At 39.9% G+C, this 26,208-nt stretch overlaps 2 protein-coding genes across 10 annotated transcripts in view; both read right to left on the reverse strand.

Moving 5' to 3' along the window:
- Positions 1–2,486: 2,486 nt before the first annotated feature.
- Positions 2,487–6,666, reverse strand: drg1 (developmentally regulated GTP binding protein 1). Of its 2 annotated transcripts, none has more exons than XM_058060239.1 (9): positions 6,470–6,663; positions 5,609–5,732; positions 5,231–5,406; positions 5,062–5,131; positions 4,484–4,653; positions 4,130–4,260; positions 3,805–3,972; positions 3,592–3,714; positions 2,487–2,608 (listed from the first exon to the last, which is right to left on the reverse strand). In XM_058060239.1, the coding sequence occupies exons 1-9, from the start codon at positions 6,506–6,508 to the stop codon at positions 2,509–2,511; spliced, it is 1,101 nt and encodes a 366-aa protein (XP_057916222.1). In that variant the 5' UTR covers positions 6,509–6,663; the 3' UTR covers positions 2,487–2,508. The 2 variants fall into 2 exon arrangements, with proteins under 2 accessions (XP_057916222.1, XP_057916211.1); XM_058060228.1 differs by lacking the exon at positions 2,487–2,608 and adding an exon at positions 2,638–3,495 and having other exon boundaries at positions 6,470–6,666.
- Positions 6,667–7,106: 440 nt separating this feature from the next.
- kcnn2 (potassium calcium-activated channel subfamily N member 2) overlaps positions 7,107–26,208 on the reverse strand; it is a 32,628-nt gene continuing 13,526 nt past the window's right edge. For 6 of the 8 annotated variants that reach the window (XM_058058584.1, XM_058058591.1, XM_058058597.1 and 3 more), the window contains 6 exons: positions 21,124–21,542; positions 20,293–20,434; positions 18,138–18,248; positions 17,933–18,060; positions 11,915–11,984; positions 7,107–8,356 (listed from right to left, as the gene is read on the reverse strand). In XM_058058584.1, coding sequence (XP_057914567.1) covers positions 8,081–8,356; positions 11,915–11,984; positions 17,933–18,060; positions 18,138–18,248; positions 20,293–20,434; positions 21,124–21,542 — 1,146 coding nt within the window. In that variant the 3' untranslated portion in view covers positions 7,107–8,080. The other 2 variants (XM_058058560.1, XM_058058550.1) reach the window with 2 other exon arrangements.

Below are 26,208 nucleotides of genomic sequence, written 5' to 3' on the forward strand. Positions count from 1 at the left end.
TGCTACTAAAATGAAAATTTTAAACTCATAATATTACAAGCATGAATGAGTGTGAATGGTTGTTTGTCTATATGTGCCCTGTGATTGGCTGGCGACCAGTCCAGGGTGTACCCCGCCTCTTGCCCGAAGACAGCTGGGATAGGCTCCAGCACCCCTCGCGACCCTTGTGAGGAAAAGCGGTAGAAAATGAATGAATGAATATTACAAGCTTATTCTCATAAAATTTCAATTTTTTTCTCTTAATATTTTCACTTTCCATTCATAAAATTACTGCATTGTTTTAAATGTTTTGCCAAATTCTACTTTTTGTAAATTATCTTCTTAGTTATGACTTTATTCCCGAAATATTCTGACTCTTTTTCACAACATTAATGTCCAAAAGTGATAACTGTATTCCTTGTTTTGTTTCTCATAATATTAACGCTTTTATAAAACATGTTTTCTTTTGTATTTGACCCCCCGCCCCCATATAATATTACGTTATTCTTGTAAACTATTTTTTCTCTTAATATTTTGACTTCCTTCTTGTACAATTCCTGCAGATTTTTGCTGTTTATTATAAGTGTACTTTTAGAATGTGTTGCAGGCCAATAAAAAAAAAAAAACAGCCGCAAATGATGGCAATTTGAACACAAGCATTGTAAAGCAACACATACATTTAAAAATATCAGTAATTGAATATTTGTATATGAACACAGAGAAACTTATTGGTGAATAAAATATTATTTGTCTATTATATGTAAATGGCAAGTATATAATATGTTACATTTATATGCAAGATTACATGAAAATGAGTGAGCGCTGCATTGCAGTGGAGTTCTGCTGTGTACTGAGTTGATTGGGGCTTCTATCATCCATAGTAAATACTGTAGGATACATACAGTATATTGTTTTATACTGCATGCCACTTTAAATTGAGTCTAAAATGGAAATACTAGAACTTTCAGTATCAATGTGGCGTCCATGTATACATAAAAAAATAGAATATCCAGAAAGTGAAATCCGTGTGTTATATAGATTAATTAGTTATATATTATGATTATTGCCTACAGATAATGGAAACTCAAAATTCAGTGTCTCAAGTTTTGATTTTTTTTCTTGACAATTCTCAAGGATGCAGCACCTTTACCTTCCACTCAACTTTCTATGACTATGCTTGGGTAGAAATAAAGCACTCTGTGAGTTACCAGCTTCTTTAGTGGTGACCTTACCCTCCCTGTGGAGGGCGTCAATGACCGTCTTCTGGACATCTGTCAAGTCAGCAGTCTTATGTAGCCTACTGACCCAGACAGAGACCATCTAAAGGTTTCAGGAAACCTTTGCTGGTGAGCTCATTCGACAATATTCTAATTTTCTGAGACACTAAATGTTGGGTTTTCATGATCTGGAAGCCATAATCAAACATACAAGAAATAAAGGCTTGAAATATTTCACTGTGTATTGAATGTATATAAATATATGGGTGAGCTGTAACTCTATGTTAATTGGCTACAGGCTTGTATGCAAGATGGCTGCTGCTCTTCATGGACGGTGCATGATAGCGAGCACGCCCCGACTGATGAAATGCTTTGGTATATGTGTGTTAGTTATGAACAGCTGGTGCATGATGTCCCCAAACTGCATGTGAGTGAATGAACTGATTAACCTGAGTGGCTGTCCCGACCACAGGGGGAGAGAAAGAGAGGGAGGGAGGGAGGGGGGGAATAAGTGCCTTCATCATCAATGTCACATAAATCACTGAGCTGGACAGGCCTTTTAAAATGAGACTTTTCTTTTCTTTTTTTTTTTAGCCAGACTGGAGTGGTCGTGATGCTGCTGAGAGGCTATTTGTTGCAAAAGACAACTATCATGTGATGCAACATTTTGGACACACTTACCGAACGCAGCATTAGGCACTATCACAGAACACAAGAGTGACCGTTTTGGGACCTCAGGGTAAAATGTGTATGTTTTTTTTAATTAGCTGCAAAAATAATGGTATATCAAAATCAATGTTATGAATTATTGACATAGTCAAGGCTGTGGTAGCCTCATACCTAACATTCCACTTTGCATACAGAAAATATTAAAGAGTTCAAAAGGGGTCATAAACAAAAAAAAGAAGTTCCATCTATGGCTGGTTAATTGAAATTACATAATATTTTATGAGTTATGAGCTCGCAGTATGGCTTCATATTAAATGGTTAATCCTGCAGGGGAAATAAAGATAGGGCTGGTAGACAGACAGCAAGAAAGAAAGGAAGAAGAAAGAAAGGTCATAATAAAGGCCATTTTTGCAAAGGTTTGAGACTCATGTGTTTTTATTGTGTAGCTATTTTTTTTCATGTCAATGCAAGCCTTAACCAATATTCAATATGAACTAATACTGGTGTTGAAGGGTTCTGTGACATGCACATTCATGTCATTTCAAAATAAGAGAAATAATGAGAAGCACAAGACAAGAATGGTGTGATTGACTGCCTTTGTGATACCATGCAATAGGATTGTTCTTTTTTTTTTTTTAATTCTTTACTTTTTCACCAACTGGATAACGTCTTCGTCCTCCATCACGTGGTCCTTGCCCACCTTTTGAGGGTTGTGTTTTACAGACGATCCCCACACGAGCGCGCTGAAAAGATGGGAGGGGTGGGGGTGGGTGGGGGTATTCACATGAATCATGTTCTGAATGTTTTCACGAGCTCAGACAGAAGCAAAAGTAAGCGAGCGGAAACGACACCCTCTTTAGCTGCGCGAGAAGGGGCTCTCTAATCTAGTATGACACCGTTTGGCCCTGCTCCCCTCCCTGGAGGATTGCTAATGCTCAGCAGCACTAATGTATTGACTGATTGATGACCCAGAGCGCCCATTTGGAGATGGACCCCGATCCAAAGCCTCTGGTAGGTAATACGTCTCAGCAGTATCCAAGCATAAAGAGGACGACTGCTGCGTCTGGTTAAAAGTCTTTTAGATCACTATAGTAGTGGTTAATAGGTTAGTTTACATTATTCTAGTGCCACCATTTCAGAAAGCTAAAAATTCTTTGTGAATAAAAGTCTTTCTGTTACAAGGGGTTCACCCTTGTATTAATTCTTTGTGTGGGCACTCGATTCTGTGGAATGATACGGTAGAGGGCAAACTGGCCAAATTAATGTACCTTACAAAATACCATAGTATTCTAAACATGTTGGTTGGTCCCTGAGCAGTATGTAAGTTCACGTTGATTTGAAAGATAATGTGCATGGTGCAGAACGAGTGATTAGGCAGCCTGCAAGTGACGAGGCAAGATGACATCTCGTCATGGCAAATAATGCACGTAGCGTAGCCTTTTTCTGTAATGGATTGAGGGAAACATGGCGGGTAGTCTACTACATAACGACTTGTTGATATTTTAACACCAATGTTCTGAATGGTGGTGTTGGTGTATGTACCACGCTGTCATTGTGTGCACAACTCACATGAACACAGCATACTGTGTGGGACCTGACCCACGTCATAAAAAAACAAGCCGTTCCCAAACTGCACAATACACATATAAAGAAGGGTGATAAGATGAGCACCCTCAGGATCTACCACAAAAAATTATGTACTCTTACGTACTGCTGAAATACTCACTATTTTAATTCTTTGATGAGGTTTTTGTGAATCTTCAGGCAGAAGTCCTCCACTGAGGTGTGTTGGTCAGGAAGAACCACAGGAGATGTGTAGTCCGGAAGCTGACCTTTGGGTTTGGTGTAGCTGCGCATAAACAAATCATCATACCTTAAGTGTCTGAGAGGTGAAAACGAATGTCATAAAAAGACCGGCGACATCTGGTTGCACTCTTACATGCGCACAAGCTTTAGGTAGTCCCACATCTTCTCCAGCAGGTCATCAAAGTTCCAGCGATGGTGGGCCGAGATGGGCACACAGTGCGGGACTTTATAGATGACATCCAGCTCCTCGATGGAGATCTGGTCGATTTTGTTGAGCACGTAAATGCACGGAATGTAGACCCTGTCAGAACACAGTACTGTCACTGTGAGCGGTCACATATGTGAAAAGCCAAAAAACTACATTTTGACTTTTGATTAGGATATCCGGCTCAAGGAAGCAGGTGACCATGCTCACTCTGAACTAAAAAAGGACCAGCCGCCATGGCTCTCTGTCTTACCGATTCCCCTCAACTACATCGATGAGGTCGTCAGCTGTGGAGTCGCTGCGGAGGGTGATGTCAGCATTGTGGATCTTGTACTCTGACAAGATCGTCTTCACCGTGTCAGCATCCAGCTCACTTTGTGCACACTGCGTCAGAGTGGGAGACAAAAATTAAATATTATCAGAACCAAATATGGTAGCTAATATCATATGATAAATATTTACACTATACAACAACATGAACAGACACATCCACTAGGTGGCAGCATTGTTAACTAGTGGCAGCATTGTTAAACAGACCGACACATAAAATGTCAGCAAGGAAGCATCATAATGGTGGTATGTGAGCGAGTCCCTGTGTTTAATGTACAGTGGCCGTGAAGTTGATGCCGCCTTTGTCCTTCTTCTTGAAGCCAATGTTGGGCGGCTGCTTGTTCAGTCGGATGCCGAAGCCCTCGAGCTCATGTTCTATTAGCTTCTTGTGCAACAGAGGCTTCAGCACGTCCAGCACGATCAGGATGAGGTTGCAGGTTCGAGCAACTACAACAATCACACAAACATGACAAAGCATGACGACTTATTATATATACACTTATACTGCCATTTAATCCAATAGCTGTCAGGCCTCAAATACTTGCCGGTTGGGTTGTCCATCAGAATAACTGTGTGCTGTACATTGTGCTATTAAGTGGTAATTTATATTTACTATGACCAATACCACCATGTTTTGCACAACTAAATATATATACATATATTCAAGGCCATCTAAACCGTTCACAAAGATGTGTGTTCATGTTTCAAGTAAGGATTGTAGATTAACCCCCCCGCCCCCCACCCCAGAGCAGTTTTCTGTTTAAAGCAATACTACCTATTTGTAATATTAGCTATGTCGAACTTTTCAAAGTTATTATTTTATTTTATTATTAAATGCAAACCTTTGTAAAGTACCTGCAATAACCTGTCTGCCTCTGCCTTTGCCATCCTTGGCCCCCTCAATGATTCCTGGGAGATCCAGAAGCTAGGACATATAAGGACAAAACTAACTCAGTAAAAAAGGACTAAAAAAAACAAACAAACAAAGATACAAAAAAAAACAAAAAAACAACAAGCATTGTACCTGAATTTTTGCCCCTTTGTAGCGAATGACTCCGGGTACTGTGGTGAGGGTGGTGAACTCGTAAGCGGCGACCTCTGAATACACGCCTGCCAGGTTGCTGAGCAGTGTTGACTTGCCCACCGACGGAAAACCGACAAAGCCAACACGGGCGTCACCCGTTTTTGCCACATCAAAACCTGAAAAGAGGAGAGTCTAGCAAAGTTAGCTTGCCATTACTATGTTGCGTTCACATGCTCATATTTCCCCAACAAGGATCAGGTACTCTCATCATCCGGCATTTGAATGTGACGATGTTTGATTCCAACCCTCAGATTCCACTGCCTTATTGTTCTGTCTTTGTAAAATATGTCATTTGAAGAACTTCTACAATGCCGTTACCTTCTCCCGTGCCACCACCGCTGCCTCCTTTTGGAGTGATGAGCTCCCGCCTCAGTTTGGCCAGACGTGCCTTGAGCAGACCCAAGTGGTGAGCTGTGGCCTTGTTCCTCTGTGTCCTGGCCATCTAAAACAAGGTCTCATTAGTTGGTCATTTAGCTTAACAATGGGCTCACAACTACTACATTTACAAAACCAAAAACAAATTAACATGGGATTCCTGTTCTTCAATAAGTAACAACAACCGTACTATATATGATCAACAAAGGATACAATAAATACATATTTATTTATGTACATTTTAAACATGTATATTCGATGCTTGAAGTGAACTTCACTTCAGTGAAGTTAATATCTGATAAAATCAAAATACACTAAATGTGAATGCTTGTGCCAACAAATATGAGTTACAACATAAATCTTACTCAAACTATTAAATGAAGACACCATTAATGTTTGTATTTTTGTGCTGTATGTAACGAGGTCAATCCTAAAATGTAGAAGTTATTAAGCTAAAAAACAAAAAATGTTTCCGTCGTATCACTGTTTTGTTATGGGACATTATGAAAAGCATTCCCAAAGGGAGTAACGTCACATCTGTCAACTGTACAGGTCAAATGTCTTTTCGAGCCGATAGTTGACGATACTTTCAAAACCAATTGACAAGAGCTTAAATTTAACATGGCAATGATGAATATTTGAAAGTTAAATAATTACAAAAAGCGGTCGTTATGGAATATATAAAAGGAGAACCAGACTTAGGAATGCGGCTAATGTCTACTAGCATTACAAGCTAGTGGTTAGCTACAGCGTGTCTGATTCATTAGCTAGCTTGCAACACATATTTCATTAATTCCTTCTTACCTCATTTTCAATCTCTGCTATTTTGGCGAGTATGCTCATGATGGCTTCCTGTTCCAATCCGCGTTAACAGTATAAATTGGGAAAATGACACAAAGAAAAGTGGGCAAAGTTAAAATGTGCACGACCAGCACACATACAGAGATGTCTACCACGCAGGCGTCACCGTCCCAGCAAACTTCCGCGTGGTAAATCTCGCGAGAGTGTGCTTTCGCCGGGCGACAACGCTGAAATTATGCAATATAAGGACAATTCAATAGCGAATATACAGGATATATATGTTTTAGTTATGTCGCATACATTATAATCCGTATGTCGTCGCCATGTCGCTTAAATTTGGGGACTGAATGCACTTACATCCATTTATCCTTACTGAGTAGGATTATTCTATTGTATTTCCCCATATGATGTATATTTACTCAACTGTAGAGTCCCAGTTGTTTATCAGGAATGTGGCCTTCATTTAGTTTAAATACATCTACTTCAAATTATATTAATTTTAAGATTGACCCACCTCATTACTAATGGAAGCATTGTATTTATTAGACTGCAGGCCACTATTTGAAGAAATAATTTAGACACAATGAACGCTGCATGGTTTGAAACCAATGAGGGTGGTCCACATTAAAATCAGACACATCAGAAATCAGTTGCCAGTAACATTTATCATTTCCGCTTATGCATACAACTCACCGGAACAATTTCCTGTAAAAATAAATGCAATTTGATTGATGACATAACTTGGAGAGGGGAGAAAATAAAAATCCATAACAACATTCTGTAACAAAGAAACCCTTAGATGGCTTCGTTTTTAGCCCATATTCAATATATGTTGACGCCAGTCTGATGAGGTTTAAAATCACATGCTTGGTATGCTGAATCTGTTTGTGCCCAGATCCCTGTTGTTGTTTATTACTGTAGGAGGTGTGCTTGTCCTCATCAAAATATATAAAAATAGTACTTTTCTATAAGGTAGACACGGTTTCAGCAAGTTGTTGTCATCCAGCTGAGGTGACAGCAAGCACAGATAGCACATGGAAGAAGTGGAAACACAGCAAGACAAGAGTCATGATTGAGTTTGTGACATCTCTTCTGTAGTCATGTTGTGTAAATAACAAAACCCATGCCCCAAATCCTCTATTTATATCAGTCGTTATTGAAGTGAATTGATTATTATTATTATTATTATTAAAAAGTAAGTGCAGTTTGAGACTGACGCATTCACTGTGATTATTCGGACTGCCTGTCACTGATCTGCCCCGCCTTCCAAAATAGTCATTCTACTGATGTTGATGCTGTTATTAACCTAAAAGATTATACTTGTGTGTATTTGCCTTTTGCTGTCACTCTAGTCTGATTTGCTTTGAGGGAGACGTCGTTCATGAGAAGCACTATTTTAGTGCACTAGTTTCCCACCTGCTGACAGAGGGAAGAATCATGCCACCAGAGTAACAGAAAGCAAAAAAAAAAAAAACTGCATGTCATTATCCGCTATCTTGGATTCTGTCATCAGAATTGGAATAATACTTATTGAAGCCATAAGGCTTTAAGATAAATGCAACTTGGCCATATGATGGCAAAAGTCTTCAATGGAGGCCTTCCCTTCTGTGGACCCTAGCTGCTCTCAGAGGAGGTGGGTGGCGCCGTGGACGATGACCTCCGCCGCGACGCCGACTGCGAGCGCTCAGGGCTGTGTTTGTCGTAAGGCTGGAGCTGCACCTCCAGGAAGTCCCTGTGCTGCTGGCTGATAACCTGGCTGATGAGTCCTGGCAGAGCCTGCAAGTTAGTCAGTAGAGTCTCCAGCTTGGTCTCCAGCAGAGCAATCCTCTTCTCCATGTCCTCCCCTCGCTCGTTTAGGTCCGACACCATGTCGTACATGATGTTCTGAGTCTGGGACAAAGGAGAGAGAAAACACAAGTTTGTCTTCAAATCTTTCACAACAGATGACAAACCTTCTTCTTTAATGAACACACTCAGCTGAAAATAATTTCTGAAAAGGAAACAAGAAGAGCACAGGTTATTTTTTAAGCCTCATACAAAAAATCTCAAGTATCTCGTCAACCCTTTATTAGGTAGGAACCATATTTGTTACTATTTTGGCCAGCGTGTATTTACCAAAACTGCAAACACGACGAGCCGTGAATTGGAAGCATGCAACATATTTGGAAAGAAGATGTTATTACCCAATTGGAAAAGTCATTATATACATTTGTCTCTTGTTTATTGCAATTAATTGGTTCCTTAATTGTGATATGTAAATTTCCATGATGTAGGAATCAATATAAATAAATTGAATATTTTCATAGTTAGAGCATAGAAAGCCTGTTTCTAAATACGATTTTTAACACTATTAGAGCTCTGCAGCCAGGAAATAACACCCCTATAGTCACCTTTACGCTCCTCTTATTCTTTGGTTATTGTTACGTTATTCTTATGGTTAATTAATTAGCATATGAAGTACATTGCACAACACAGCAACAACACGACCAATATTTTAAAGTGCACTGAGAGGTAGGCAACTTCAAACTTCAAATACTTCAAATGCAGCTACTATCACGGTGTGTTAAAAACTACATCATGAGGTTGTCTACAGCCACAGCAGTTATTGCCAGTGTTTTTGTGAGACAGGCACTAAATAGAGACCCCAGATTTTTGTTTTTGTGGACCAAGGACCTGGTGACTATAGGACACTTGATGGTTAACTGAATAGGGGTGTGAAATTTACAGTACAATTTTAAACGTCTTTAGACAGCAAATAGAACGAGACTGAATCAACAGTGCCAAATAGTGCCGTCCATTTTGCAGCAAGTGAATAAATTCCACAAAATCGATCAGTTCTTTAACAATCAATAATGATGCACACAACTAGGTTGACATGTTATTTCAATAAGTTACCAAAGACCACTGTACTGAAACAGTCAATGTCAGGTTATTATTCCCTATCAGAAATAACCTATCTACAATAACATTAGAATAGCTGATCAGTAAATCCAAGTAAAAAAAAGTATAATAATAACTAACAAAGTGTATCCAAAGAAGAGTAAAGGTTAAAAGCAGACCACCATATCCAGTATGGTTGGTGGCACATTCAATAGCTCAAGCACATCCGTTATTTTTACAGCTGCACACTCCAGATGCAGCAGCAGCAGCCTATTTAGCAGAGAAGACGTCGGGCCAGGAGGGTAGATTTTATACGGGTAGGGTATTCATGTTTGCGTGCACAGTCGCCGAGTACATTAGCCTGCATGACCTTGAGTTGATAGAAAAAGGTGCTGCTGACATTTATATACTTCCTACTCCTCTCATGCATCTGGTCACAGAGATTTACACACATATTCAACATTCCGGGACTGCGGGGGTTTAGACATCTTAACCCAATGCCTGTACAGCGGAAGTGGCATCTGTAAAGCTGACCTTAAAAAAAAGATGATGTTCGCTGTTCGCTGAGAATAGAGCGAACCTTGTCAGAGCGAGGTAAGTAAGTTAGCATGAAAAAAGTGATGTATAGAATTACTTCAGTTCATTGACACACACATCAAAGAGCTAGCTTGCTAACAAAACAGCAGCACCTACTGAGGCACGTAAACAGCCTCTGAGATGAATTAAAACGCCGGGTGTTTATGTTCAAGGGCAAGGTTATTCAACTAAATTGTTCCGGGGGCCACATTTTCAGAAAGCTAAGGACCGAGGGTGCCATACATTTCCCTTCACTATTATTCTTCATGATGTACAAATATTGTATATACACTACCAGTCAAAGTTAGGAGACCAATGAAATATAATAGAGGATCTTGGGCTAGTGTTTTTGCAGCAGGTCAACAATTTTTTGCGGTGCGATTATCGCTCCCTCTCTATGTCACGCTTTTTCAGAAATTAGTAAATGATGGCTGTATGTGGTAGACTGATACATTATTAGTCTAAACTTATTGTAATCCATGTAAGGTATAGTATTCTGGTCACTAGATGGCAATAATGACAAAATATTGAGACATTACCTTACGTCAGCCTTTTACATTACCTTACATCTGACAGAGTAAAAAAAAACATTCTTCTCCCATCTTGTGTGGAAGTGGTTAACTTTTTGGCTTCTGAAGTTTAGAAGTAAATTACTGGTTAGCTCGCTAGTTGTGGTGTAATCAATAAGTAATAATAGGAGTATAAGGATGATGATAGGCGTTTAATTTCATGTCTACAGGGCTCTAATAATGTTAAAACATAAACAGGTTTTCTATGCTCTAATTTAGTTTATTAACATTGAATATATATATATATATATATATATATATATATATATATATATATATATATATATATATATATATATATATATATATATATATATATATATATCGCGGAAATTCATTTAATACGTTCAGATCTGGAACCAATTAACTGCTATAAACAAGGGATGACTATACATGTAATGTTTTTTTTCTTAATGTATTTTACATTCTGTCTCCCTCAATAAACTACCTACAATAAACTTACCATAAAAGGCGTTCATATTACCTTATTGTTCATATCTCACATGTGCATATATATTTTAAAATCTCGAGTACCCTCATGGGTACTTGTATCCCCATTTGAGAACCAGTGCCCTTTATGAGAGCTGCTGTTTTTAAGGACCTATTGAAAAAACGCAAGAACCCTCTGTTGAATAGCCCCGTTCGAGAGACAACCTTATTCCGCCCACCATGCCTTGGTTTTTGCATTTCTCTGCATTTCTGTAAGATAACAGTAATATGAGAGATGTGATGTGAAATAGTAATTCATCCTCTTAGTAGGTCAAACTGTTACTGCAGCTACACTGCCCTTTTGTGGTGGTGACACCCTTATACAACCGCAGGTCAAAGGGCAAGCAACTTGAGTGCATAAGCCATCTTTTTCCAATGCAGTCATGCAGCTGTTTTTATAGCATGATGCATTGCCAAATATTAGACTCCATGACACCTTGGAGCCGACCCAGTTTGACTGCAGTGTTCTTTGTTATTGTCGGAGCCCTCCACCTCTACTGTGTGTATTTGTGTGTGTGTGTGTGTGTGTGAATCATCAGAACCCAGAGTGTCTTTTCCCAGGTTAGTGGTTCTGCTGTGTCAGGTTGGCTCGCTGCCCAGTCTTTCCCTTAAACTTCTGTTTAGTGTATCTGGAGACAAACTTTCACAAAGTACAGTGCGCACACACAAACACACACACCCCCACGCACACAGACACACACACACACAAGAAGGGGGTGTACTGTAAAAAGACATTGACAAGAGGTGAGTGCAGACAACCAGAATGCATGTGAAATGCCTGTCTGTTCATTTGACACCTGTAGACTTTTTGAATAGAAGATTGAAGTAGCATGCATGGCAACAAGAAGACAAGGAAAAGAGGAGAAGCAGCTTATCAGACTGTCCTGTGTGCAATGTGCAATGCAGCAGAGAACTGGGATAGTCCATTGCTTACCTTGGCAAGGTCCACTAGAGAGTTTGCTTGGTCATTCAGCTTGCGTTGCTCCATTTTAACACTTCTCAATCTGAACACAAGACCATCCACAGGCCGGTAAATGAAGGCTGCCATCAATGGGGAATTTTTGAGGGGCGGGGTTAGCTTTGTGCACACACAGGGCATACACACGCAGTCCTGGGACATGCACAAGGATGTGTGTAGAGAGAATGCAAGGCAGAGGGTCGCTCGTTTTGGTTTGAGCTGCATGCAAGTGGAAAAGGAGAGTTACTGCACGTCTTCCTTAGCTAGTACTAACAATACTGAAATGTAATGGTACGTATTCAATTTAGATAAATTATGTTTTTATTTGCTATGTTCTTTATTATTTATTTTTTCTTTTTACTCCACTTTGCTCAACCCAAAACTAAAAAAAAATAATTTTAATTAATTTGACTTTAATTCCTAAGAAAAAAAAATCCATTCATTTTTTATGCCACTTATCCTCACTGGGGTATGCTGGAGCCTATCCCAGCTGTCTTTGGGCAAGAGGCGGGGCACAATTTAAATAGTGTTGCATTTAAATAACCCCATAAACCATTTTTTTCTAAAATCTGCTATTCTCCTTTTGCCTTCATAAACTTTAGAAAGAAATGTACTTTATCTCCCCATGATTAAAGTGCTTGTAAAGTCGTATTTAATGCACTTAAATGGATCATTTGGTTATGTAAATGTCACAACAATCACTAGGGGACTAAATCTGCTGATGCTTGCTCTTATGCAATGCTGGAGGAGCATCTTTTGTCCTGCATACAGGCACATTTGAGCAGCAGAGGGCGCCAAATGAGTCACGGAAAAAAATGTCCTGATCCCAAAACATCCCTCCCATATGGAGCTGCTGTAGGTAATGTTGGATGATGAGACATGAGCCTGCAGTCGGTGGTAGGACTTGGTAGGGTAATGTATTTCACAGCTGGATGACCGATAGTCAAGCGGTGTCGAGGTCAGCACGGGAGGAATGCTCCACCTGCCTTTTATTTTCTATATGCCCCCCCATGCCTCGGTCAATCACTCCTCATGGGCAGTTGTGCATACGAAGAGCCCCTCTGAATCTGCTTGCTATTCATAAGGAGAGAGTGGCAACACAAAGCTCCTCTACACTATTTATTCTTCATTTTGGCATCGCTCTCTTCATTAGAATCCTTATGGAAATGATATTTGGTGTTGCGTGTAAAGGACAGGGCGGGCATTTGTGCGACCGTGTTATACTTTTATCATGGCTGACAGTTTTACGGTGTCAGTCAAATGACGTCACCTTGACCTTTCTTCTCGAGTCACGCTCCTCCTCTCACATCTCGCCGTTTATAAGGCACAAAGAGTCACTGCTCCTCGCCTTGACTCCTATCTTAACCTTGGGGGTGGACAGGGAGAAAGATACAGTGGAACCTCCAACGTTGAGGTCGTACAATTCGGAGTTTCATTAACATTTTCAAGAAAAAGAATATAGAAGAATATACAGCATGACATGATGTGACATGTCAGTATTAACAACACTGGAAGAACACTGGAAATTACATGTAAAGTTTGTGATTATCAAGTGTAGGCTTTGTTGTGCACTTGTGTGCCAGTTTAAGAATGTGTGAAAATGTCATACATCAGGCAAACATTATCCCCCTCCCACTAATAACAGTCAACCTTTTTTTTTTTTTTTTTTACAATTGTGTGACAATTGAAAAGTTTGTCATTTAAGATTGCCGTGTTTTATTTTTTTTGTTCTTTTATTAACAGCTGTTAATCTTCTTTTTACACTTGTATGGCTGTTAAGAACAACAAAATAGTGCTGAAAAATGTCTACACGGTTAATAATAGCTTCATAATGAGCAGGTGGTCTATTTCCATTATTTCCTATGGGGCTAACAGTTTGGAAATCCAGTGTTGGAGGTTCCACTGTATTATGATGAACTAACAGACCTAAATTTGGTAAGATTTGTCCAAAATTAAAAAAAAAAAAGCGTTAAAAACATAAATAAATAAACAACCGCTGTATCGTAGTTGACTGTGGTCTAAAAATATTGTTATATGTACCGTAGTATGCTGGTCACTAGGTATCACACTGCATGAAAAAAAGGTTCACCTCTCATTCTGTGTGGTCTGCGGTTTGTTTTTGGCTTCTTTGTCCTTCTTCCGACTCTGTTTGAAACATTTTTTTGAAACTTTTGTTTGAAATTGGCAACGCTAGCGGCGGCTGTCTCTCATGTCCCCATAGTGATACAATAGCCTGTGATATAAACAAAGAAAATCATGAGTTTAAAAGTGACTATCGGGGTGTTACTTCATGTCTATGGGGTTCTAATAATGTTAAAACATGTATTTAGAACGTTTTCTATGCTTGAACTATGAAAATTTTTCCATCTATTAACTTTGAATCCTACTTGAGAGTGTGAGGTCCAGTGCAGCCCACAGTGTGGAAATACGTTCTGTGTTATTCCTCGCAGTCGGAACTGGGCTTCGACGTGTGCTGTGTTGCCGTACGTCGAGCATAGATAGCCCAGGCGTGTTAGCGGCCTCATTAGCATTGAGGGGCGCTGGTACAACATTGTTGATGTTACTCACGTCAAGGGTAACAAAATGTGGCGATGTGCTTGAGAAGCAGAGAGGAGTGGAGGATAAGAGTAAAGCATTTACTCTCCACCGATAAACAAGCAACAGCCACTTAACAACGTCACAGATGATGACCCAGAAAAGGAAGTTTGTGTAAAAGTGTGACCAGCTACTGTGAAATCATCAAGTAAGATTATATGTTTAAAAAAATATATACTGTGATCATCTTGGGTCACTTGATTGCATTTATTTACAGGATTAGCCACAACAGACTGCATTTTATTTATCATTTAAGTTGAAAGAATTCAGTTATATGTGTTATTTATTTTACATATATTCCACTCTCATTGCATTATAATCATACGGTTTTTGTTTCTTTTTTTCTTACTAGCTCTAAATGCAGTGTTACCTCAAGTCAGGTTGGAGGTAGGCCTAAGACTAAACTTGAAAAGAGAGAGCGATGACATGTCAGGACATCTTTGCAACAGTGTCATCCAACATGGAAATAGAGTAAATGTGGCTGCAAATGTAGGAACAGGCCAAACAATGGTTCCACACACCGAAAGATGACCCCCGAGCCCTGATCGGGGTGACAAACAACAAAACACACAAAAAAAGAGTAAGTAAAAACTGTTGCGCTAGCTGTAGAGCTCTAGTCGTCATCCTTTGGTACATGAAAGCACAGTTGATTGGGAGTTTAATCAGTGGCTTTCTGATTAAAGATCAGTTTGTCATCACATTCATGCAGAAATGGAAAGAAGAACACCCTCCATCACTGATAATTGAAATTCACTTGACATGCGTGTGCTGGTGTGTTTACACGGCGCAGTATGTGTCTCACCAGCGTTGATTTCAATGACACTTTTGATACAATACTCTGAGTGTATCATTACATAAGTAAAGGCATGAATTTCACTTATCAAATGAAGGTGTGTCATTTTTGTAGTCATATTATCGGGTTCAAGGACAAGCTCTCGTCAGCATGCACACAACAGGTCTGGGTCTAAATGTGAGGCGAACACTTACTTTCGAGCTCTATTGCATTGTGTTGACAACAAACAGGAAAAAAAAGGGAACATGAAGTAGACAAATGAATTATTGCAACATCAGATAGACATATTCAGATGGCAAAATTCGCTTTCTCTTGAGTCTGGCTGCTGTGCAAACCTCATCACCGCTGTCTTGACTTATTGCTTTGGCAACCACAGTATTATCTCTCTGCAGTCTTGCTTGTTTGCCACTGCGCTCGCTCTCTCTTGGCTGCATTCAATCCCCTTCTTACACCAAGCAATCACACACACAAAACTCGAGAGGCAACGACACAACCTTGCTGCTGACGTCAGGCATTTTACACTCCACCAAAACCAGACAAGACAGACAGCCGGTGCCTCAAAGCGTGGACAGCCTTCCAGCTGTTTGCACCTCACATCTTTTATTGCCGCAAGAGAGGGTGTTTCACAACAATGTGATGTGTCACCACTGCCGCAATACAAGTCACACCATGCATTCAGAAAGTATTGCAAAAGCAGGTACTATGAGGTACTTTTACTACCTGGTCAGCCGTAGTCCCCAGCATCCAGAGATGGGTTGCACACATTCTCATTAGCTATGGAAAACAATAATAACAGTATACCACAGTCCCCACTTTTTTGCTGCCCTCAGTCTCCTCTGGAATAATACTGACTCTTTACTGAGAGCCACATTCATTCCCTATGTTTCCTTCTGACAAATGCGTTCACGGTGGCCTGGTTTTTGCAGTTTCATTGTTACTATTTTCATATAATTGAATAGAATGAGATTTCAATAATAACCTTTTGGGGGGAATTTTTCCCATCATTCACAATCCTTATGCAAGCCACAAACACACATATTTCTTTTTCCTGTGCGTTCTAAAGGTATAAAAATAGACAAAAAGGCAGCTAAGAATGCATGTAATGGGATGCAACTATTCAAAAAAATGCCAACAATGCCCCATTTAGATGATGTGACCTGTACAGTGACATTGTTATTATAATTATTATAATTATTAACACTGTTTCGCCAAAGAACTACTTTACTACCATTTTACTACTGGCCTCACCACTCACTCACAGAGCCGCGCGCACAACGCAAAATTCCCCCAAAAAGTGCAGTTTTCCTTCAATGCTTTGACGAAGCAAAAGACAAAAGGGTAAACAAAAACCTCTGTGGTGGATGACTATAAATTCAATGTCTGAATACTTCCTGAATGCATTGTGCATGGCCACGCTGCCTTTTACAACTCGCTACTTTGATCTGCTTGCTGATAGCCATTTCCTGTCCTACATTGATCTTGATACAAGTATCATGCTCTGTTCAGCCGATACTTGAGGCTCTCCAAACAAGACAACACACACACAAAACACAATCTTTTCAGGATGCTGAGCACTGCCTTCCACACAGAGACAGACATGACTCTTTCCTTCCCAATCTACTTCCTTTATAGATTTACTTTTATCTCCAAGGGAGCGCCCTAATGAGGAAAGCAGCAGGATCGTGTGACATCATCGCTTCAAACTGTGGGGACATTATGACTTGAGGAAGCGTAAATAGAATGACGACTTTGAGAACGGCACCGAATGTGGATGCGGGTTGCAGCAGCAGCAGCAGCCAACATTTTGTGTGTACTCTTGGAAACAAAAACCAAAAATGTCAGGAGGATTCATGAGAAAATGAAAATCACATACAAAAAGGGCCATTTAGAGATGTAAAACTACAGGTAGCCGACAAACATCCACAGAGCAGCATTTTTTTAAAGGTGTACAAAATAAATAAGAGCACATCTTTGGTTCAACACAGCACTGAGCTGATTGCTGCTGAAAGAAGCCTCTGTGTCAGTGAAGAAAAACAGCAGCAAGGTGAGGCTAAAATCAATACTTTAGTGGAGTCACAGCACACTTTGGCTGTCCTCAGAGGCTAAAAGACCGGCTGACAGGTGAGAGTGTGAATAAAGCCCGTTAGAACCAGAATAAAAACCAAGCAGTTCAGGTCAGCCTAACAGAAGACTCAACACATTCGACATGACAGCAAGAATAAAATAAATGCTTTGTTGCAAAATGTGTATCTCCACAGCAGAGCACAAGGGATATTTTACATAACTCATTCCGAGGAAAAAACCTGTTTTACATATCACTCCAACCTTGTTCTTAATACATAAAGGGATTACACCAGCCTTTTATGTGGCACTGAGTGCAATTTTGCATATATTCTACCATGCAGAATCTACACACAGTCGCATCAACTGCTCAGCTGTGAAATGAAAGTGAAGTCAAGAAGGGTAGAAGATCCTTGAAAAACAGTGTGAGCTTGTTTGGTTTGCTACAGGTGTCAAACAATTCAGAATGCAGGTTGAATGTATAAGGCACAGCTGAATGAAAGGTGCCGGCAGAAGACAGCCTGCTTTAAAAGCGTGCTACCTACTGATGAATGGCTTGGAGGAATTTCCTCTGGTGCTTCCTGACTCTGGCATGGTCCATCTTCCTCACCAGTTTGGTGTTCTTGTAGATGAGCCACGTCTCCCTGAGAACATTCGCTGCTGTGTTTTTCACCTGAAGGCAAACACAAGCTTAGTCATATCTGATTTGAATGATGATAACACAATCAGAGCAGAAAGGTCATTACTCACTCGTTTGGTGAGCTGGGTGTCCATCATGAAGTTGTGAACATGCTTTTCAGCTTTGGTTAATTCCAGTTTCTTGGCCACCACAGCCACCACCAAGGCAGTGCAGCCCGCACCCTGGGAAATAGCCAGTAAAGTGTCAATTTATATGCATGCTACAAATGTAATGACCACAATGTATCCCACTGGACATCTGATGGGTTATCTCATGCATTCCAATAGGAATATAAGACATAGTAGAAGTAGTAGGGGTTCTGCATTAAAAAAACATTGGACCCAGTGGCGGGTACGTTGAGCTAAAAACAGCTTTATACGGGACTGGAACTACGTGGCTTGCACAGCAATCTAAATTTTTTTTCCCGTGTAAGCAGTAATGGTAATGGTTTTATTTCATTTGAACATGCATCACATTACAATTGAGTGCATCCCATAATCAGTTCACAGTTCCACATGTCCAAAAGGAGTAGGAAGAAGCAAAGCTTATTAAATCCTACCCCTCTATCTGGTACTGTTACAATCAGTAACTATTACATTTGTTCACTTCCTGCTTTCCATAATACAGTTTAAGTTTTTTTTTTTTTAATAATGTACCTCATACCGAAGTACGAGGTGATACGACCATACAATGACATAATGTGTACCATAGTAAGTGTCAATATAGTGATATATATAGCACATCATGACTGGTTCAGCAGTGACGTGAAGTGGAAGATAATATCATATTTTGAAGTCTTATGAAGCAAACTCTGACATATCTAATTTATATCAATTGTACAATTACGACAGCCTCTGTTTGGGCTACTCGGAGCGTCAACTGTCCACTATCACCGTCGGGTTTCAAAAGGATACACTGAATGAACAGGATAGCCCAAGCTAAATGACTAATTGCCTAGAGACAACCAAGAGTCAATGAGAGCCTGACGAAGTGTGTGATGAAGGACTTATGAGGTTTGTTCCATTGTGATACATGTCAAGATGACTCGAGTGGTTGTAGTTTTCAGGAGGAGGACGAGGAGGAGGACAGCAATTAATTACTTTTGTGGTAGGCTACTCTTTAACTGGTCGTTATACACTCACTGCTCAGCATTGTTTAACTAGCCATATTACAACACACTGGGAAATTAACATTTTGGTATATACTATACCGTATGTATGCATGAGGAAGTGTGCCCAAACGTTTGGCTAGTAGTGTACGTATATCCATTCAAATCATCAGTTTTTTAAAAGAATGTTTAATGATACCATCTGGCCCTAACTGCCTTCACGAATAGCAAATGTAAGTGTAAGTGTTTGGACTATCTTTGATTCATCTGAGGGCTTCCTGTAATGGTAATGGTAATGGTTGTATTTCATTTGAACATGCATCAGATTACAATTGAGTGCATCCCATAATCAGTTCCCAGTTCCACATGTCCAAAAGGAGTAGGAAGAAGCAATGCTTATTAAATCCTACCCCTCCATCTGGTACTTTTACAATCAGTAACTGTTACATTTGTTCACTTCCTGCTTTCCATAATAAAGTTTACGTTTTTTTTTAATAATGTACCTCGTACCGAAGTACGAGGTGATATGACCATACAATGACATAATGTGTACCATAGTAAGTGTCAATATAGTGATATATACGTATAGCACATCATGACTGGTTCAAGACTCTTCATCCTTGTATTTAGCAAACATCAACTGCTTGTATTGTTTCTTGAATTGGCTCATCGTTGTGCATTGTTTGAGGTCCTTACTCAATCCACTCCATAGTTTGATTCCACATACTAAAATGCTATGGCTTTTTAACATAGTCCTAGCATATAAGTGTTTCAAATGTAGTTCTTCCCTGAGATCATATTTCTCCTCTCTTGTAGAGAAGTATTGGATGACATTTTTAGCTAATTGGTTGTTTTCAGCCTTATGCATTATTTTAGCTGTTTGAAGATGAACTATATCAGCAAGTTTAAGTATTTGTGATTTTAGAAATAAGGAGTTAGTATGTTCTCTGTAGGCGGCATTATGAATTATCCTTACTGACCTTTTTTGCAGTACATTTAGCAAGTGATTGCTTTTATAGTTATAATACCTTATAGTAGTAAGGTATAATGTTTGGTTATCCTAACACGTTTGTCCAGACAGTCTTTCAAAACAATTCAAAATGTTTTCCTTCCCTCACCATAATGCCAGTCAGGAGACAGACTCCTTTCCCACAGTACGTGTTTGGGACCATATCTCCATATCCAATGGTAAGAAAGGTGATGGAGATCAACCACATGGCTCCTAGAAAGTTGCTGTTGGTGTCCTGGTTGTCGTGATACCTGCAATAAATTGCAATAAATTATGCACCGTGACAGGTTGGGCAATTTTTCGGCAACCTTATACTTTGGTAATTGTATTGCTGCTTGCTATCGTTCGACAATGCAAACACTCCATCATACACTTGTTACTTGTATGATGGATATTTGATATACGACAACTTTGCTCAAATTTTACACACGTGTTTGCCAGTCCCCTAAAGTTGTGTACCGAATTTGACTTAAAGTCACAGCGCATTGAGTTGTGAGAGTGTTTTAATAACAGCGTCAACATGTGGTGTATTTGTGTGAAAAATAATAGCACAGGCAACATAGTAGGGGTGCATGGTGTGACGAAATTTCACTCTTTTGTGTGCACCTATCCAAGAGAGTATTTTGTTTGCATCATTTTTAAATGTTTTTGGGAATTAAAAATGTTAAAAAGTCACTTAAAACACAGCCTGTGTAGTAAATGGTGGTTTTATGTTCGAACTGATTGTTTCTATTTGTATTATTCCCAATAGGAATAATTGGTCAACTAGTGTCCTGGGATGGATTGGACACAATCTTTAAGGATCCACTGTACTTTGTTGCTAGAAGCTAATTGAGCACTTGAATGCCTGGTGATGATCTATTTTTGTGCCTTATGTATGTTTGATGCTGAGAGGCAAAGCATGGCGTGAGGAAAAAAAAAAAAGGGTGGATCCAGGCACCTCTCGCAAGCTCTCACAGTCCATGCGGCAATGATCCACAGTGAGATGGTGAAGACCAGCAGCACCGTCCCGGGACAGATGGTCATGAGGGTCTTCATGACAAAGCGTGTGTTGAAGTTGATCTTGTTGAGTGCCCCGATGCTGCGAGACGAGGCGTCTGTGAAGAGCTTGCTGTGCAGCAGCATGACGCGAGCGATGAGGTACAGTCGCAGGAACATAGGGATAGACAGGATGATGTCCACATCAGCGTCCGTCTTGGATGGCACATAGGAGTAGGCCAGGCGGGCGGTCCAGGTGAAGGTGTAGTTCCCCGGGATGGGGTGGATGGCGCACACCAGGATCTCCAAGCAGATGAAGAAAATGCGTTCATATGTCATGGCTATCCTCCAGTCGTCTGCTGCATTGTCCACCATAAATAACTGCAAGCAAAGGGGCAGAGAGTGAAGCTTTGGTGGGTGGGAGAGAAAGAGCCAATATTTTCATCATTGTGAAGGGGCAAGCTACAGGAAATCACTACAGCCTTTAAACAATATGTCACTAATGGCCGCAGGTCATTAAAGTACACTTTTCAGCTCACATTACTCAAACACTATTTGGGTGTCATTTCTGATTTGCCCCAAGTCGTCGCATATTGTACACCTGCATAGCATCCCAGAAAAACAAAAAGGGTTTCCTCCACAGCACATCGACATGTGCGTATAAATTAATGACAAATTATTAATTAATTATAACAAATTATAACAAATTATTCAAAAAGCCAAAGAAATTGCGCTCCTGCTTGATGATCAATAAAACAGCTCACAGCATTTTACTCTACTCTAATCTACAAATGCAAAAATCTTGGGAAAAATAAAAGGTATATAAAAAAAACAACAACATTCTGCCTTTACAAATACAAGATTGCTTTGATGGATGATACGTTTACGACAATATGTTTACCGTATTGTTGTAGTCCTCAGTCATGTGTATGGAGAACAACGTAAGTCTTCCCTTGTCGATACTGCAGTGTTACATTATTTTGATATACTGTATCGCATGTATTACATTGGACAAGTGCAAAGTATATGAAAAAATTTAATAAATAATAATAATAATACATTTTATTTGTATAGCGCTTTTCAAAATACTCAAAGACACTTTACAGAAGAATGGAGTTGAATAAAAGCAAGTAAACAGAGTAAAAGATACATTAAAACATTCATTCGTTAATACACAGTTAAAACATGAGAAAAAGCGGGGCGGGGCACAGCAGTCAGGTATAAAATGAATAAAATGAATAAAAATAAAGTCCACTTTGCCCCGCCCTGCTTTTACTCATGTTTTAAATGTGTATAAACGAATGAATGTTGTATTTTAACGTATCTTTTACACTGTTTACTTGTTTTTATTCAACTCCATTTTTCTGTAAAGTGTCTGAGTATTTTGAAAAGCGCTATACAAATAAAATATTATTATTATTTATTAAACACTGTTCATTCGCAATTAAGCTACAGACAACAAAACAGTGTGTTCCCAGTAAGATTTACAAAAAACACACATCTAAATTAATAAATGAGTCTCACAATGTTAGGAAATACACATTTCAGGACAACTGAGGCTTGCTGAAAAATAATATAATATGGGACTTTAAAGCAGTAATGTTTGTACTGAAATGCCGTGTCTGTGTGCACATGCATTCCACCTTTTTTTTTTCCCCACCTCTCTGATTTCTCTCACCACTTGGACTCTTTGAATAAAACAAGAGCTGAGAAAAGGTGCAACATTAGCAGCGTGCAGTCAGCAATTTCAGCTTCACACAAGTTGCACTGATGTGAACATCTGCTGCTGTCGCCACATTAAGCGCTCGCCTCCGAGTGGACGGTGCCAGTGACCACCGGAGAAGTCAACTCACTTAGGACTTGGATGTGGTTGTAATTTAACACCCTATGCAGCCCTCGCAAACGCAAGCCCTTTCAGTTATCAAGAAGACAGAGTATTCCCCCAGAAATCATGTCAGCAGTCCGTTCACAGCGCTATCTTATCGCTATGTCTCCCTGGCTTGCAGATTAAAGACCATCAAAGCTTCCACTACATTTGTCAAACAGTTTCCCCCCCCCTTCTATTCCCTGCAAAGCTCCCAATCACATTAAGGGCCTCCCCTGCCTATATGTGCATGCCATCACAACTGGCAGAAGATATTTCACAAAGTGTATCCGTCAGCAAACGTACGGGTTAGGGCGGTAATTCCCGGTGGGCTGTTTTTACAATGAGAGCAAATGCCTTTTAAGGCGAAGGAGAAAGGAAAGAAAAACAACAGCACATGAGCACATTTTCTCCAACTTGCATGCACATAAAATATCCTTTTTGTGTCCCTGTAAAGGCCAGGTCATCTTGACTGTCCTAAAAGTGTGGAGTCAGTGTCTGCTTACAATGTGACATAATAGTGATTGTATCATGAGTACAGTAGATCCCCATTATTTGCAGGCACTACGTTCCAAGAAAACCCACGAAAAATGTCTATTTTTAACACTGACCCTATCCTACTACTAATTCCTCTCACAGTTATTAAACACGTTTGAAATTGAGTTTTACACATTAAGAATCAATACCAGCATACAGTATACAGCACAATGCTTATTTGTTGACAAAGCATCTCTCTGTGCTGGAAAATATTGAATGAATTCAATGCTGAATTCATTGATGTGGACCTAGTCTACCCTGGACAGATAGTGCTATCAAACCTCTATGTATTTAAGGTACCATGAAAAAGAAATTGAGAATTTTAAGCAGAGACAAAAGCAGAGAGCGTATCTGACCTACAGCGCAAGCCCATATAAGGAAGCCCACCAATGTGTGACATCACACATCGCCAGTGTTAAAACGCCCTCTGAAACTGAACGTTTAGAGCCACCTGAAAGTTCTTTCAGGGCTCACTTCCAAATGCGCAAACCTCATTACCTGAAACCTTGGCATCGTTTAACACAAGAATACAACATTCTAATTACATTTATAACGCAGAAAAGTGGAAAAAGCACAATACGTCCCATTTAAGTGTTTTCTTTAACATAGGACCAAGACATTGCATAACAAACGATAATCTGCACAAAGACAACTCCCAACCGCTGGGAGTTGGGCTAAACAGCTTCAAGTTCATCTACATACATTATTATTACACATAGTATGTAGAACAGAGGTCATAACAGCCATTTCAAGTATGCACATACAGTAATATCCATCATATAGAACCCTCACTGCATGCTCATGATGTTGAGATACGGCACCTTGCCAGCAAGTTTCCATTTAGTCTAATTTGAGATTTCTCATTATGGAGGTGAAAACAGTCCTGAAGGCCTAATGGGATCAGCGACCTAGATTGTAAATTTAGCAGTGATACATAAAATTAAATTGCTGAATAGTCTTTTTTCAACCTCTCACACAGAATTGGAAGCTGCTTTTCATCATTTCCAAGACAAGGACAAAGGTAGCAAATATATAGAATATCAATAATCTGGTGAAAATGTCACTTTCCTCCCAGGCTACACATGGATGCTCCACAAAGGCGACACAAATCGTGACACGGCGTCCGCCTTGCTTTGGCTGACCACACATACTGTTTTCCAATGGCTGATTTACAGCACAGAACGGACAATGGAAGTGTGTAAAAGTGCCGAGTGCAGAGCATGTTACAAGTTCAATAGAGTGGCCCCACAATGCCGGCCTGACTCATCTATAATTATTTAAAAGCCACAATCAGTTTACTCCCCTAAACACACATCAATTAAATTTTCAGTGGCGGTTGTTCATATCACTGTGACACCGAGCTCTTTTGACAAGTCGACATCTGTCAAAGAAGTGTGTAACTCTAACCTTCCTGGCCAGCCTGGTGTAATGTAGACACACAAACGGTGGCCGGCCTCCTGCTTCCCGCCTCTTACTTACTTACTTACCTTAGCCGGCCGGCTAAATGCATTGTTTTCCACACGGTGGAAGCTGCGTTTTATTTTACATTTTAAACAACACGCCTGTCCCTGTGTGAAGCGTTTACAGAGCTTGTTACCTCAAAACAATGTAATTAAACATTTAGACCCCCAGTTGCATGAGGAGAGCCTACATGGTGGCTGCAAGCAATTAGAGTAATGGTTGACCTGAAATACAATACTCAAGGGCCCTTTACCACACAGCATCAAGTATTCAATGGCGGCAGCAGAACAACCGTTATGACACACAAGTGCATGCAAAGCAATAAAGCATGGAGTCAAACAGCAAAACAGAAGAATCTTATGTTCACACTGTACAAAGTTGGGTTGCTGAAATATTTTTTTATTTTAAAAGCTTTTTTTTTTTAAATTACATTTGTTTCTTATATTGATTTTTATTAAACTGTAGTAAATTATGACTAAATACAGTGGAAGTTGTTTGGATTTTGTATCCATTTTCCCCCACCCTACCAATGGAAACAGCATTGATCCATTCCTGGAAAAGTGTAAAAGGAATTTAATCGCCTTTCTGTGAAACCTGCGGCCAGCAGGTCGCCCCGAAGGACCACATGAGTCGCCCACCAGCCTGTGCTAAAAATAGCTCAAATAGCGCCACTGCATCTATTTTTTTGGTTGCTATTCTTGTTTAAATCACACTTACATAGAAATGACAACATATTAAAAATACGCTTTCAAAATCATTCATTCATTCATTCATTTTGTACCGCTTTTCCTCACGAGGGTCGCTGGAGCCTATCCCATCTGTCTTCGGGCAAGAGGCGGGGTACACCCTGGACTGGTCGCCAGCCAATCACAGGGCACATATAGACAAACAACCATTCACACTCACATTCATACCTATGGACAATTTGGAGTCGGCAATTAACCTAGCATGTTTTTGGAATGTGGGAGGAAACCGGAGTACCCGGAGAAAACCCACGCATGCAAGGGGAGAACATGCGAACTCCCCACAGAGATGGCCGAGGGTGGAATTGAACCCTGGTGTCCTAGCTGTGAGGTTTACGTGCTAACCACTCGACCGCCGTGCGGCCCCGCTTTCAAAATGTTTCATATAAACGAACTCTGACCTAGTATAATTAAAAGTTCAGTATTTTGAGCATGACCAAAA

Source organism: Doryrhamphus excisus, chromosome 2 (genome assembly GCF_030265055.1).
Source record: "Doryrhamphus excisus isolate RoL2022-K1 chromosome 2, RoL_Dexc_1.0, whole genome shotgun sequence".
NCBI classification, from domain to species: Eukaryota; Metazoa; Chordata; class Actinopteri; order Syngnathiformes; family Syngnathidae; genus Doryrhamphus; species Doryrhamphus excisus.

What these genes read in the sequence shown, in the direction of transcription:
- drg1 (XM_058060228.1), bottom strand. Translation starts at nt 6,508, where the DNA reads ATGAGCATACTCGCCAAAATAGCAGAGATTGAAAATGAG. An exon ending in CGGTGGTGGCACGGGAGAAG is followed by an intron (nt 5,407 to 5,608) that starts GTAACGGCATTG and finishes TCCTCTTTTCAG; the next exon opens with GTTTTGATGTGGCAAAAACG. An exon ending in CTCATCAAAGAATTAAAATA is followed by an intron (nt 3,496 to 3,591) that starts GTGAGTATTTCA and finishes TGTATTGTGCAG; the next exon opens with TTTGGGAACGGCTTGTTTTT.